Below are 16,498 nucleotides of genomic sequence, written 5' to 3'. Positions count from 1 at the left end.
CCATACATTAGTGTTTTCGTTGGTGGAACTGTGGGAAATTTAAAGAAAAATAAGTGATTCAACTTGTGAGTTATACTCCAGTTACATACTTTAATAGTCAGTTTAGGTAGGTATATTTTCCTAAGTACGAAATGAAGATACTGTTTCTGGTACAACAACATGTCCTACTGTCTTGCTATCCTTTCCTGACTTCTTGACTACTTTCATGAGAACAATTTTACAGTTCTAAAGAACTATATTTCCCTAACAGTTTCCTCGTGGCTAATCAGTTCCTCAATTCTAGACCTTTCCATGCTTAAATTCTCACATACTGCAAGACCCTGACTTGAACTACAAAACACATCATGAAACCATCAGGATAACTCACACACATATTGTTAAAAGAAAAGGAGTACTTGTGGCACCTTAGAGACTAACCAATTTATTTGAGCATAAGCTTTCGTGAGCTACAGCTCACTTCATCGGCCCCCCAACCTGAAGCAAATACTCACCAACAACCACATACCACACAACAGAACCACTAACCCAGGAACCTATCCTTGCAACAAAGCCCGTTGCCAACTGTGCCCACATATCTATTCAGGGGACACCATCACAGGGCCTAATAACATCAGCCACACTATCAGAGGCTCGTTCACCTGCACATCCACCAATGTGATATATGCCATCATGTGCCAGCAATGCCCCTCTGCCATGTACATTGGTCAAACTGGGCAGTCTCTACGTAAAAGAATAAATGGACACTGGTTTATGAATTATAACATTCATAAACCAGTCGGAGAACACTTCAATCTCTCTGGTCATGCAATCACAGACATGAAGGTCGCTATCTTACAACAAAAAAACTTCAAATCCAGACTCCAGCGAGAAACTGCTGAATTGGAATTCATTTGCAAATTGGATACTATTAATTTAGGCTTAAATAGAGACTGGGAGTGGCTAAGTCATTATGCAAGGTAGCCTATTTCCCCTTGTTTTTTCCTACCCCGTCCCCCAAGACGTTCTGGTTAAACTTGGATTTATGCTGGAAATGGCCCACCTTGATTGTCGTGCACATTGTGGGGAGAGTGGTCAGTCTGGATGAGCTGTTGCCAGCAGGAGAGTGAGTTTGTGTGTGGGGGGGGAAAACCTGGATTTGTGCTGGAGATGGCCCACCTTGATTATCATACACATTGTAAGGAGAGTGGTCACTTTGGATGGGCTATTACCAGCAGGAGAGTGAGTTTGTGTGGGGGAGGCGGAGGGTGAGAAAACCTGGATTTGTGCTGGAAATGGCCCAACTTGATTATCATACACATTGTAAGGAGAGTGATCACTTTGGATAAGCTATTACCAGCAGGAGAGTGGGGTGGGAGGAGGTATTGTTTCATGGTCTCTGTGTATATAATGTCTTCTGCAGTTTCCACAGTATGCATCCGATGAAGTGAGCTGTAGCTCACGAAAGCTTATGCTCAAATAAATTGGTTAGTCTCTAAGGTGCCACAAGTACTCCTTTTCTTTTTGCGAATACAGACTAACACGGCTGTTACTCTGAAACACATATTGTTTTATCTGTGCTACTGGGTACATAAGGTGCATGTATTTACATGTACATATACTTCTAATTATTATTTCCCATAAGTGATCTTATTGTTAATTACCTAATTTTAACAACCTTGGTTTCCATCCTCTTCAGCCTATAAAAATGCAGATTCGTATTCCCATTTTAATAGGAAACTTTCAGAAAATAGGTTTCATTCTGCACATCCAGATAACTGATTTAGCCCCTTTTAGGCGATGTCTTCTCTATGTGCTATCTGGGAATGGACATGACAAAATGACATTGCTCCTGTGTACACCACTGACAGGCTTTGTGTTTGCTCTTATTGCTGGCAAGAATTTGGGACATACTGTTCACGTTATCTGTGCCAGAGGGTAATCTGCCAAAGCTGTTGCTCTCCTCTAAGTCTAAGGACTGTGTACTTTGACTGAGGCCTATAAGTGTTCTAAAACAGTGGTTCTCAATCAGGGGTACGTGTAGCCCTGGGGGTACTCAGAGGTCTTCCAGGGGGTACATCAACTAATCTAGATATTTCCCTAATTTTACAACAGGCTACATAAAAAGCACTAGCAAAGTCAGTACAAACTAAAATTTCATACAATGATTTGTTTATACTGCTCTATATACTATACTCTGAAATGTAAGTACAATATTTATATTCCAATTGATTTTTTTATAATTATATAGTAAAGATAAGAAAATAAGTAATTTTTCAGTAATAGTCTGCTGTGACCCTTTTGTATTTTTATGTCTGATTTTGTAAGCAAATAGTTTTTAAGTGAGGTGAAAGTTGTAGGTACACAAGACAAATCAGATTTCTGAAAGGGGCAGAGTAGTCTGGAAAGGTTGAGAGTCACTGTTCTAAAAGAATCTGAATGAACAGTTCTAAATTATGTGCTACAATAATCTACTGAAGATCTTGATTTCTGGTTTAATCAATCTGTTGAAAAGTCCTTCCAGAAAGCATTCAACAACTCTTGATTTTGGTTACCTGGGCAGTGCAGCAGGCAAAAACTTTTCCCAGTGGGAAACAAAAGAACACATTTGTAGGGTGGGAAAAAAGAATGATGGTTGTAATCTGTTTCTCATCGTTCCCCAGTAGCTTGCAGTGCAGCATAAAGAGCCCCTCTGAAGACAGCCCTGACAGTGGTTAGAGTGCATCAGTAGGGGGATAAAAGGGATAGGGAAATATCAGAGCCACATGTGACCCAAAAGTAATATGGTGATGGGGAAACCCAGAGATCTTGCCTCAGCCTAGTAACAGGTCAAAGAAAAAGAAGCTAAAGTAGGACAGAACCAACATTTGATGCCTGGACCGAGTGGAGGGAGCCTACTATGAAAGAATTAGAAAAGGTTAGCTTCCAGAAGTCTCTACACATTTCCTATGTCCATTATACTGTCAGGCAGGCAACCACTCCTTGAAGGCAGGAGGGAAGGAAAACAAGCAATCTCCTTTTTGGGGCTCTGTGGAACGTAAAGGTTTGGAACCTCTATCATTTATTGGTACGTTGGGGATTTTACTACATTTGTGAACACTATGGGTGCCATATGTTTATCTAGAGTTGTCGCATTAGCCTATTCTTTCTTCCCCTTTCTACTTTTTTAATCCTAACTCTTCTTGGTAGCTTATTTTTATATTTAAAAACAGTGGCTTTGAATGCTGAGCACTGCTTCCTTAATGCATTCATCTTCCTTTCTGTGCAGCCTCAACAGATGTTTTCTGTGATATCTACCTCTGAAAGGAATTTGCTTGATTTTTAAACAAACTGTCCAATTTTAAACTTGGTAGGCAAAGCCAAACTCTTAAGTTTAGGGAATCCTAGTGGCTGATTTATTTCCAAATGCATTTGTCAAACTTCAAGTTAGAATATATATAACAGAAACAAGGAGCAGCACTATCCCGTGCATAATTTCAAGTGCACAATGGAGTAAATATTTAGTTACAAAAAGTACACATTCTAGGAAGGGGATATGAACTGAGGGAGAGGCGTTTTGTTTTTTTTTTTTAAACAGAATTGTTGCTACCAGTGCCCCATATTCCAGCCTGCCTCCTCTGGCAAGGAAAAATAGGTTTATTCCTGGAAAAAACAACAACATTTGTCACCTGCATGTTCTAAACTCTGTATTCCATTCTGAAGGAATACCACATTTTTAAAACGGTATACAAATTTTGTGATGAAGGGGTTGTTAGATCAAGCCTTCAGGTCCACAAATAAATAAAAAAGGCTACACAAGCTGTTGCTTGCGCCCAAATCTATGTATGCACTGGTATATCATCTCCAAAGTAACTGCAGTATTTTAAATAATGGAGTTTCTAGGTGACAGATGACACTGCTTTTCATTTCACTGGGTGCTTTTTTGACTAATGTATGCTTGACTTCCCATTATTTTCCAAGGTCATAAATAAAAGGATGACACAAAGAGAAAAGGATTTTTTTAAAAACCTAAATAAAACACACAAAATATATGCTCAGTACTTAAAGTATTTGCAGGAAAGAGATCCAACAATTGTAAGCGTCAGGCTTTATGAATAAAACCATAGAACTGAAAAAAATATATAAATATTTAACTTTTCCCCTGGCAAATTTTGCTACTTAATGGCTTTTTCCAAGTGTGCGCTCCAGATTTAATTTCTTGTGCCATTATGTAGTAAATAGGATGACACCATCTTCAGAACTTTTGAATTACTAAACAGAATAGAATTTGAAATGGAAATGTTGTAAGTAAGGAAAAGATCAGAGCTTGGAATCCGAAACAAAAAAATAAAAAAAAGACTCTAAAGTCAAGGTAAGGGATGAATTTAATATCTTCTCTATAACATATCTTCAGCTATGAGCACATTCATAACTACTAACATGCCGTCCAGTGCCACAGCAGCAGTGTAGAGGTGGGAACTACAGTAGAACCTCAGAGTTACAAACACCAGAGTTACAAACTCTGGTCAACCACACACCTCCTTTGGAACCAGAAATACACAATCAGGCTGCAGGAGAGACATACACACACAAAATATATATATAAACAAATACAGTACAGTACTGTTAAACGTAAACTACTAAAAAAATAAAGAGAAAGCAGCATTTTTCTTATGCATAGTAAAGTTTCAAAGCTGTATTAAGTCAATGTTCAGTTGTAAACTTTTGAAAGAACAACCATATTTTGTTCAGCGTTACGAACATTTCAGAGTTACAAACAACCTCCATTCCCGAGATTCTCATAACTCTGAGGTTCTACTGTATGTTGCTTCATCAGTTTTCTGAAGATATTAATTTAAAGTTATAGTTTCAAATACAAAACCAGGTCTAAAATAAAATCTGTACAAAAACTTACATACTGAGTTTGAGAGAGACAAGGTGGAGAGAGACCAGAAGACCACCTCTGCATAGCAAAAGCTTGTAGCATCCACCAGATGTTGCTCCGATAAAAGATATTACCTCACCTACCTTGTGTCTCTCAGATCCTGAAACCAACAAGGCAACAAAAATATTGAAAGGATATTGAGTCTGCTCATTTTGATTATTAATAAGAAAACATTTAACAGATAAATCAGACAATAATTAAAATAAATGAATTCTGTGCTAAATTTTAAATAATATTTAGGTCACATGCAAAAAAACAAATCAGAAACGTGTTTTGTGTTTATGCATACTACTGTATAATGCTGGTATCCCATCATGTAGAAAGTGTCTTTTAATTCCTTATTTGGACTCCTCCCCTCCCCCACAACACAGAGGTGGGTTTTGTTGTTGGAAAGTATTTTAGGACATTCAATAATCCTTTAGAGATCAATACCTAATCCAGAGAAAACAGTTTTCTCTCTAATCCCAGGAGATAGATTTAGAACTCAATTTGTTGTTTGCTCTCTGTTTTCTATTTCTGTTTACTAAGAAAGGCAACATATGTCAGCACAGCTATCAGTGTGGAATGCCTGTTTTACAGAATTTAAGATTCAATGCATGTGATCTGAAATGACTTCATTTTGTGAGGGACTATACAGTTCATACCAATATCCAAAATTGTTATTCTAAAACTAACATACAACTAATTAACAAGATATTAAATATTTTAAGTGATCATTTGGGTCATTTGTAATCAGTGAAATTGAAGAAAGGTTAACACCAATCAGAAAAGCTTAAACCATTTCAAGTTTATTCTCCAATGAACAATGCACCAGGGAAGAGGATCAGATTAGTAAATGCAGGTTCACTTCTCCTTTTCAACTAACAGCCCGGGGTATACTCTGGGCCAAATTCTCTCCTAAATTACCTTTTCTTCTCCAAAGACTTCAATGGAAGTTGCACAGGTGTTCAGTAACTTTGGGTAATATATGAACTTCTGTGCAGATGGAAAAGAGTTACAGAATTATCTTTATGGAGCACACACAGTCCAAAGGATTGGGGGAGGGGGTCGGGAAGAGGGGAGTTTAAGGGAAGATAAGAGAATGACAGGCTTTTCTTGGTGCCAATGTTCATTATGTGATCAGGCAGAACAATATAAGGCTGCTCCTTCTCTCTTCTGGCCCAAGAGAGGTTGCAATGTGACAGTAGGTCTCATCTTTACTTTAGACCTCCAGAACCTGGCCAAACCACAAGTTTAGCTCCTTTCTGGCAGACCATATCTTAAGTGAATACTATTTCTATTTGTCCCCACTCCTCCTTTGTCTCTCATTGAAATACCTCTTATGTATTGGTAACACAGCTTAACTTTCTTCTGTTTCTGAAACTTTATAATAGTTTTCCAGAGTAGTTCATAGGCTTTCTGCACTGTAACGGTATCCACCAAACATCCTGTGTTCCAACTTAAGCTTGAGATGATGAACCCTCCTTGTAAAATCTATTGTAAATAACTCTAAGCATCCCAAATTCTATGATTTAACAACATACTTTTGGAAAAACATTAAATTCACCTTGTAATGGCTAGGTCTGTTTAGTTATTCTCTCTCTGTCTCTCTCAGCAATGGATTACAGTTTAATAAAATATTTAGCTGAACTGTTCAGGAATGTGGGATGGGACAACTCAAGTGAAAAATCCACTACTCCATAAACAGAAGCCATATCTACTCAGAACATACCAGTATTTCTCTATCAATCTTTAGATAAGTAGAACTCTCGACTCCTCTACTTTGGTCAATGTACAGGATTTATTATAATTCTTAGATATCTCATGCTCAACAGAAGAAAGTAACAGTAGTACAAAGATTACTTATATTGTAAGCTCTTTGGGGGTGGAATCATGTTTTGGCATATATTCATTCAGTTGCAAGCCCAATGAAGCCCTGATCCCTGATTAGGGCCCTTAGGCACTACTGCAATAAGAAAACAAAAGGTTAACGGTAGCTATAGTTCAATAATAATATTTAATATTCTGATGATATACTGTGCTTCCTATGCACAGGATTTGGGTTTGAACTTTTACTTCTTAGACAGAGAGAAACAATGTGCTCATTCCTGCTTCCATTAAAGACAATGACAATATTTCTAAAGATTTCAGTGGGAGAGAATTGAATAAAAAGTTTGGAATTAGGAAAGTTACATAAAATTTGTTGCATTTCCAAATCATTTTGAATGGAACGAACATCAGTTCCTACTTTCTCCCTAATTTTCAGGTCACCTGAAAGATTTTTTAAATTTCTCTTTTTTAAAAAAAAGAAAATGAGAATTAAAGTATTTTAACGAGGTTGTATTAACATTATTATCCAATTATAAAACTGTAAGGACTAAAGATCTTCAATCCCAAACCAATGAGTAATGTAACAAGAACTTCTTCCATGCCAATATGATACACTTGGACAGGTTAATTATAGTCTCCTACTACTTCCTCTGTAGGGAATTGGGAATAAGAAAAGTGTAACTATTAATTAAATACCAGACTAGATCACTTTCTGGCCATTTATCCCTTCAGGTTGGGGCCCTAGGGAAAGAAAATCCATCCTGGAGAGGAGCACTTATAAAGCATACTGTACAATATTCATAAAACTATAGTTAAGGGTCACCTGCCACTCTCTTTTTTAAGGGGTTGATTTGTACCTCCGTAAGAAACTCTTAGCCTGAGGGGACAGCAGAGCCCTAGAGTTTGGCTAAGGAATTAAGATGCCAACTCTTATTCTGATATGTTGCTTTTCTTTTTAGTTAACACATCACTTTGGAAATACAGAGCCTATACAAGCTGGTGTTCTCAAAGGAGATGAAGAGTTCCAATTCTTTACTGTAAATTACACAGCAAGAGAAGTTGAACTTGCATCAAATTTGAAGTAATGAATTTATTGGATTCCTCCTTAAAGGACAAAGGCCAACAAAAATACTGTAAAGATTTTGCTATATGGGGTCTGGATCTTAATATTCCTAATTTTATTTGTGGAGGGCTGGCCACTAATGTATCCAATCTATAGCACACTTCTCTTCCTGTAATAAAATCTGCTAAAAAAAGACAAGTCTAAGTGCTTCCCAATTCAGACTTGCGTAGACTCAAGCAAGCTTTTCCTATGATCAGAGGGTAACAGCAGGCAAAGTTTACCAGCCAGCTTTTCAATCCTGCTGGATCACTGGATATCTAGAAGCTTTCCATGCAAAGTTCAGGACTGATGAGCAGTGCCAGAGCTTGAAAACCTTGGGTTGTTCAGTCATTAGTTGCCTGCAGCTATGTTTTCCATTCAGTAGAAACATGAACAGAGCTAATACCAAAATCTAGTTAACTTCTTCAATTTCAATATTAATTATTGAAGTACCCAAGGGCAGCTATTTTCCTTGCCATTTCTAATTTATGATTCTGGTGTTTACTTCTCTACAAAATGCCTTATTAGAATCGGGTGTAATTTTTTCTTCCTAGCGAAGTACAAAAGGCATAACTGAAATATTTTTGTACAATTAGCTTGCAATCTGCATTCATTTTATAGGATCACTGAATATCTTGTAATGTTAAAGCCACTAAAATATTTGGATAGTAATATTTCAGTTAAACAACAAGAGGCAGACTACTACATTATAGTTTATGACAACAATCAGGTATATTTTAGTAATGTGTCATGGATTACTAACTTGTAAGCAGACATCTACCTTATACTGTCCTGGGACACGTTATTTTTATAACCTCTCACATTACATAATCATGATAGTATTGCATAAGACAGTCTGTAACATGACTCAAAGAGCATCAGATGTTTTAGAACCCTAATTCCATATCATCCAATTTTTAACATTTTTTTCTGGACAACTACAATATCACAAAGGAGAAAAACACAAAGTAAAACACAGAGGAAAAAGTGACCTAGAAAAGCAAGGATAATTTCTCAGTGACATTGGTAATACAATTTTCCTACATACTACAGCCACTTTTGCTTTAGTGCAATCATGTGAGCAGTTTGGCAGAAAAACAGTAAGAAGACAAGCACACTCAGAACAGACAGTCATTACAATACTTACTAAAAGCGCTCTGGAGGTTTAGCTGGAGGGTCAAGAAAAAATCACCTAAAATCCCTCCTCAGAATTACAACTGAATGGTCTATTACTTCTATGCATATGTGGGGAAGTACCTGCAGCACTGAAGAGGGCAAATATAATCAGGACTTTTAAAGTAAAAATATTCTGGGCAAACAAGTGTTTTATGCACAAAGTTGGAAACACAAATCCTTTGGAGGAGTTATTTCTAATTAACAGTAATAGTAATTAGTAATAATACAATGCACTTTTATTGAGCTTCTCAGGTGAAAGGCTCTAAATTCTTAAATTAATCCTCATAACTTCCATAAGAAAATGGCTATCTAAATAAACAATTAATCCACTAGTGGTTTGATATGAAGTATCTGTTTTCAACAGTACAGAGAAACACTACACAGCAGTTCAAGACAGGAAGTGTACTATATCTAAGTGAAACTACAGGGTAAATTTAGGTAGGAAGAATACAATTACTTGGGATTTGGTCTGGACATCTGAGTTAAAAATGCCAAACTTATAAAATCTTGCTAAGGAATCTTTAAAGACCACAAGGAATAAGGCTCAGTCTTCCTTCATTCAAAAGATAGAGTCCAAAGAAGTATTATTTTTGAGGCAATGAGAGCACTCAGTTGGCTGAAGATTTTTAGGTGGTTTATAATTGTATATGACAAAGGGTGACTGATAAGCTACAGGATACATCCACACACATTACCTCTTGGTAACTCCTCTTAGTTAATGATATTCATGTGAGACTTCAAAGGAGAATATATTGCTTGCTATAGGGCTTGATTCTTCTGTCAGTACACATTCAAAATCCCATTAACTTTAATGGGAGTAACAGGAGTTAGACACCTACCAGATACTTCATATCATGATTCTTCCACCACAAGATGCATAAGGTTCACTCCCTAGGTTTGCTGTATTATCAGAAGCCTTCAGTAGAGTAATTGGCTTATAATCAATTTGTGACCATGCTCTGTTTTTTATGGGTGATATTATCAAAAGCACCTGAGTCCTTTGAGAGTAAACAGGACTTCTGCTCCTAAATCACTTTTAGAACTTTTGAAAATCCCATCCCATATCACTAAGTCCTTACAAAATGGAAGTTTATCTTTCCAATACTTAACTCACTTTGAGCTGATGTTCCTTTTTGTTAAAATATATCTAATTTTGATTAAATTAGAACAAGTCTTCTTACAAAAAAACTCACATTTTTATAAAAAGGAAAGAGGGAAGGTTTGATCTGGAGATATTTTGGTAGCAACCCCTAGAAAATATCTCATTTTACAGAGCAAACCCCCTCCCCATGTACGAATTTAAGGAATGTGGACATTTGGGGTTTTAATGAGGAAACTCAGCCCAAATTTCAAGATCAAAGAAATACAATACTGTACCCTCTGTGTCATATGGCCATTAGAAGGATATTCTGTGTTGTATCTCCCTGTATGAAAATGATTTGACACAGCTATGCCAAAACTACTGAGGTTGCAATCGCTAATATTGCCTAAATGTTAAGCAGAAATCTTCCTAACCTCTTTTTGAAAAAGTAAACATAACTTTCTACAATCCTTATATGCATGCTTCATTAGCTCTGTTTTGAAAATTATAATCATCACTGTAAATACAAGCTATTTGCAAATCATAATAATTTTCAAAATAAATTAATAAATTGTGTCCGTTTCTAAAAGGTTGTGGGAAACCACAACACTTACTGTCAAACCTAAGGACAAAGTTTCATTAGGAGATAAAATTAACCTCTCATAAAAGAGAAGCAGCAGTTCTCAATTAATGAGAACACTGAAGTTTCAGTTTCCTCCCAGTTCTTCTGTCTGAGACATTGTGATTTCGCTCCAAGAAAGAGCAGAAGTTCTGGTATTAAAATCATGTAGATCTCAGGGTATCCCGTAGAGGCCAAAGGTATGTGCATGAGGTTCTAGTCCCCCACACCAGTTCAGGGGCCTCACTGTTGCTTCCCCATGACTCCCTGTCATTGTTCCAAATCCAACCATTCTGACAGGGTTTTTCTTGGCAGCTGCTGTCCCCCACAACTCTCCTTAAAAGTCCATTCCTGAGCCTGAAAGGGGCTCTAATCAAGAGTTGATACAGCCACAAACCTCCGGTGTTTCACACTCATCCAACAGTGCAGTAAACTGAGGGAAGTTAAGTAACAACCAAGGTTATAAAGTAAATTGGTGGCAGAGCTGGAAACAGAATCCAAAATGGTGTTGACACTCAGTCTCTCATTCTACAATCAATAGACAATTCACAACACAGACGTAATTGATATCCACAGAATCCATTTACTGTCAGCACATGCCAACATCATCATCATTTCTATTCTAAAACCAGGCAAAGGATTAAACAAACCACACCTTAAAAAGGAACAGTGTTCCTTTTGTGTCTTTCTTTTTGTTGAACAAGATGGGTAAGTACTATAGTTGTATTTCCTACTACATTACCTGTATTCAAACACTTTATTGCAAATGCGTGGAGGCTTTTTATATCATCAATAGAACCTATAGTATAGAACAGGAAGCCATAAAACAGAGGAAAATGTCTTAGTTTACCACAAACATCTGAACAACGTGAAATGCTGAAATATCTATAAGCTTGCCATGTAACTATCTAGGATGACTACAATAGATATAAGGATAATACAATATTGGTTAATATTACAGCAGACAGAAAAGAAAACAACATCTGTCCTCTACAGCAAGAGAGATGAACCTTTATTTATGAGGTAAGAGATAGCTGGAGATCACCCCTTCCCATGGGGGTACATTTTCAAAATGGCTGCTTTGAAGTTTATTTTCAAAACAGACAGTTGGATGTAAACTAATATTAAACTATAGAATGTATTTTTCTGTGTACTTAGTAAGACCCAAGATCTTTAAAACTGAAATTTTTAAAATGTCTGTAAAAATGGTCACTGTTTATGCTGTTTACAGTTCACGTTCACTCAGTCCAACTTGAACAATTAAAAACAGCTAAGTCAAACTGACTTTGTAGTTCTTGGAGCACTAACCTCATGCTGCAGTGTCTTGGTTGCAAATATTGCATAATATTTACTTTTGGACAAATAAATTGCACTCAATTAAATGTTTCTATTGATCTTAGGTTTTCTAAAACTTTGTTTTTGTCAATCCTAAACTTGGGGTCTAAACTGTCCCAACAATATCCCTTTAATGTTCACTAGCCACATTTATACTTTTATCTTCTGCAAAGGAAAGTAAAGAGATAATGCTTACATGTTTCCCTTTTCAAGCTAGAAATTGCAAGGAACGTTCTGCGTTCCTCAGAATAACTGTTTGGTCATTGTCACTTTCAAGTTAAATGGGGCCTAAAATTTAATTTTGTAAAAACATGCTTTTACAGAAGTTAAGACTAGATAAATGCTTCTATATTTTTAATTCCAATAAAACCACTGTTTTTTAAACAAATTTAGAAACAGGGCATTACACCATTAAGAACCTGAAAGTGAAACAAAATATAAACAGGAGTGAAAGTGACTACCAAGATTATTATTGTCCAAGCTGAGAGAAATGCAAAAGCACATAGTGACAGGTCAACTGGATTTTTTAAATTCTTTGACTTTGAAAGGCATAACAGCAACATTTGTTCTTTCCAATGACATCATATGACTTTTAAACAGACAACATCTCTTTGTCTGTTAGAAAACCAATCCTTCACTTACTGTTGTTTCTAGTTCCTTATTCAAGAATCAGACTAGTATTTTGTATTTAAAGTTTGACACAGGAAGTTTTAGAAGGGCATGAGATCATTTTCAGAGGCCTGATCCTGGACCACAGAAGTCAATGGGACCTTTGCCATCAGGATCAGGTCCTAGGTCCTAGAGTTTCTCATTTTTCTCTCCTCACCCCACCCCTCTACCCACTTTACAAATATCCATTTATTTGCTTTTATAGTAAAACTTTCTGTTGTTTTAATGATTTGTGCAGGTTTTGACAGGAAATGGCTTTACAAATATGTGTTGTATATTTTAATAAGTAGTATTAAGATAGTGAATGCTAATTTTTTTCCTATACACAACTTATTGTTACATCTAATTTTAACCACTCTTTCTACTAAAAACTTCCAGAAAAGGTCAGACTTAAGGCCTGATCCTGCTCCCACTGAAATCAACTGCACTGTTGCCATTGATTTGAATGAGAGGAGGATTGGGACCTTAAAGTTTACGATTTGTTCCTATGCAGAAACTTTTCAAAATACACATTTTACACAATCAGCAAGCAGTTACATAACAGAATATGAAAATGGACGAAGGCTTTCAAAGCCACCATTCCAATGCATGCTTCGAAAGAGTGACTCCTATTAGATTCTCTCCCTCTTGTACCTTATCTTCTACTGCTCAATTTGATGTGCATCATTCAGAAAGTGAACAGTACACATATAAAGATTACATACATCTAATTTTCCAAATATATGGTGTGTCTAGAAAGAAACTGTGAACTGGAAATTTCAAGGAGAAATGTAAAGGTAAAAAACAGCAGAAAATCAAGAAACAGGAGCTCTTCTGAGGCTGAGCTACATAGTAAGGTAAAATTGCTAGACTTTGTCATCACTGGAGGTATGATCTCATTTCTGAGCCATGCCCTCTCTAATTAAAAAAAGAGCAAAGTAGGATGATTGAAATAACTGAAAAACAGCTGCTGAATTTTGCACAGTAGTGGGTCTTGACTGCATATTATGCAAGCCAGTCATTTAACTACTATACAGTTATAGTCACAGAAAATATGCCTTGACAAAATATACTTCCTTGCCAGTGAGACAGCAGTAAAACATCACTTAATTTTTATTTTCACATTCAATTTAAGACCATCATAACCATTTGTGCCTGTGAGTAACTTTACTCAAATGAATACAGCTACTCATCTCTGTAAGCAATTGCAGAATTCAGCCCTTAGCTTGCAAGTGGAAATCATTCGACTTTGGTTTGTTGTTTTATATACATGTGCTTGTTGAAAAGAATCTTTGGGGTTTTTTTTTTTGCTAAGAAACTAAAAATGTGCCACCTACATCTGAAGATCATTTAGTATTACTTGCCCTTATTTCATATGCCATCATCACTTAAGAAAAAGCTATTTTAGTGCTCGATATTTAATGTAAATCATATTTAGCTTGAGTGAACGCTTTGAGAAATTGCTTTTTTATTTATTTTAAATGCTGTCTTACATAGCCGGATATACAACAGCTATAAATCTACAGTTATGGTTGCATAATCTAATACAGAAATTCCATTTGCAAAAATTGGAGGTTTAACAATTAAAACTGAGTAAAACCTCTTCAGACATAGGACTATTGCAATAACATAGTCCCTGTACTCCCTTGGTTTTGAGGCAGATGCTGCCTTCTGCTTCATGAAACAGGTAGCTAGAAAGAGATTTTGTGCTGCCATCACCAGAAACAAAACTACACCTATAAAGCAGTTCATTCTGAAGCCCATAAAGAGATACACAAAGGTGAAAAATGAACCGAAGACCAGTCCAGGATCGAGAGATCCTTTCAGAATGTTTTTGCTTAAAACTCTTGTCTGCTGAGGCTGAAAAGAGAGACATACAAATTGTGCTATAGAGCCCAATTCTTCAAGCACTGACTTAACGGAGGAATTCAAGTGTAGAGGGGCTTACAGAATTTGGCCCATAATAATTTTGTTAAACTCTGTTTATTTCTACCAAAAGGCAAATAAATCACCTGTTCCTATTTCTCACATCCTATTGAGATTTACTTTTCCTTTTTTCCCCACACACAAGTCTGGCTTTTAAAAAGATATTTCCAAAATGACGAGAGGACTTTTCACACCCTTTCTATCACATCCTATGAATTTGCTAGTGTACTGAAGGGAATGACTCTCAGGGAGGTAGTTACGAGGTGTGTGAATGGAAAAGCTTTGTCCTTTATGGTCCTCATTCTGCTGTCCCTGTCATCCACAAATGCAGAAGGCAGATCAGAATTTAAGAGAAGCGGATCATGTAGTTGTAAAACTTGCTTTTCTCTCTCTCTCCTTTTGTGTGTGCGCGCAATGGAGTAACACCTTTCATTAAAATTATCAGCTCAATGTCAGACAGCTCCCCAGCGTGCTGTGCATATTTTCACAGGTTCCTTTGTCTCCTCCTATAGCATCAGTTTTAAAAAGATTCTTTTTGAAAGAAATACCATTAACAACCATGCCTATTTCAACCCTACAAAGTCAAACACAATACACAGCACTGGTAACTGATCTTTAGGTTTCAGTCCACCGACTTTTTCACACTGAGAATAGGTCCCATGTGCTTTCCCTTTATGGTCTAGTCTTTTACAAAGCACAGATCTGGAAACTGCCTCTGCCCTGCATAGAACGCAGTATACAGTAGGTGGCTTTCCTAGCTCTCTGGCTGACAGTACAAATAGCCCCAAGATCACTAACAGCTTTCTCATGGGGATTTCTCCTGATGTTGCTTGCCTCTTGGTTTGTAAATACATTGCCTCTTTTTTCCCCTTGCATTAGAAACTAACTTCTTGGCAGCTGATTCCACATTTACAAACCTTCTGTTGGGAACATTCAGTTTCAAACCTCAAACAAGACGCCATGGCAGAATCCCTTCCTGCTCTGGCACCGGATCATAAGATATTATCCCCTTACCCAAGCTGCTCTATAGACTGATGCCCACGGCTTCAACTCGCTCCCTGTCCCAGCATGATGGAAGGAAAGAGACACAAGGAATGGGGGGGAGAGACAGGGCAGGAAGAAACCGCCATGGGTCTCTCACTGCTGACCTGTCCTAGGCATCTCAACACCAAAAGTGGCCTGTCCCCAACCCTTTCCCCTGTGGAGCTCTGCCACTCACTGCCCTCCCTGGTCCCCCTTTCCTACTCTCGTTACCCCCAAAAGTGTCCAATCCACGCCATGCCCACTCTGCCCTGGTCCCGCTGCCCCTTCCAGACCCCACCCGGTCTGCCCAGGTCCCCCTCAGCCCCTGCCCCGTCTGCCCTGCCCCCCCCCGCAACTCCCCAGACCCCCTCAGCCCGGTCTGCCCCCCCCGGCCCGGCACTCACTACTTGTAGAGCTGCTGCAGGCAGAGGTCCAGGCACTCGCCCTCCACCTCCTCCTCGATGATGTGCTCGGAGAGCGGCCGGGGCAGCGGCGGCAGCGGAGGGGTGGGGGGCTGGGGGTCCGCGGCGTCGCTCTCCTCCGTCTCCCCGGCGGCTGCCCCTTCCCCTTCTGCCCCGGCAGCGGGGGGCGAGGGGGCCGGCTCTGCCCCGAAGGGCCCTCGGAACTCGCCCAGGAAGAGCTCCAGGAAGCGGCGGTAGGTCTTCTCCTCAGAGCCGCCAGCGGCCATCGCTTCGCATTCCCGGCTGCCTGCCGGCGGATCAGCACTGAGCCCGCAGAGAGCTCCCCGCCCGCCGGCCGGCCAGCCTCCCTGCGCGCGCGCTCCTGAGCCGGCCCCGCGGGACCGCGCACGCTGCGGGGGCGGGGTGGGCAGCGGAGGGGGAATCGAGGCTCGCGCGCCGCGCGGGAAAAGCTGCTGGC

At 38.6% G+C, this 16,498-nt stretch overlaps 1 protein-coding gene across 1 annotated transcript in view; it reads right to left on the bottom strand.

Annotated features, from left to right (window-relative positions):
- The window catches only part of PPM1E (protein phosphatase, Mg2+/Mn2+ dependent 1E), a 121,680-nt gene extending 105,281 nt beyond the window's left edge, over positions 1–16,399 (bottom strand). Inside the window, exon 1 of the mRNA XM_074974963.1 lies at positions 16,024–16,399. Within this exon, the coding sequence (XP_074831064.1) occupies positions 16,024–16,307 (284 nt within the window). The 5' untranslated portion in view covers positions 16,308–16,399. The remainder of the gene's footprint in view (positions 1–16,023) is intronic.
- Between the last annotated feature and the right edge of the window lie 99 nt (positions 16,400–16,498).

The sequence above is a fragment of the Natator depressus genome, chromosome 17 (genome assembly GCF_965152275.1).
Source record: "Natator depressus isolate rNatDep1 chromosome 17, rNatDep2.hap1, whole genome shotgun sequence".
Taxonomy (NCBI): Eukaryota; Metazoa; Chordata; order Testudines; family Cheloniidae; genus Natator; species Natator depressus.
The sequence above is the reverse complement of the archived record's forward strand: the minus strand, read 5'-3'. Positions and strand labels throughout refer to the sequence as shown.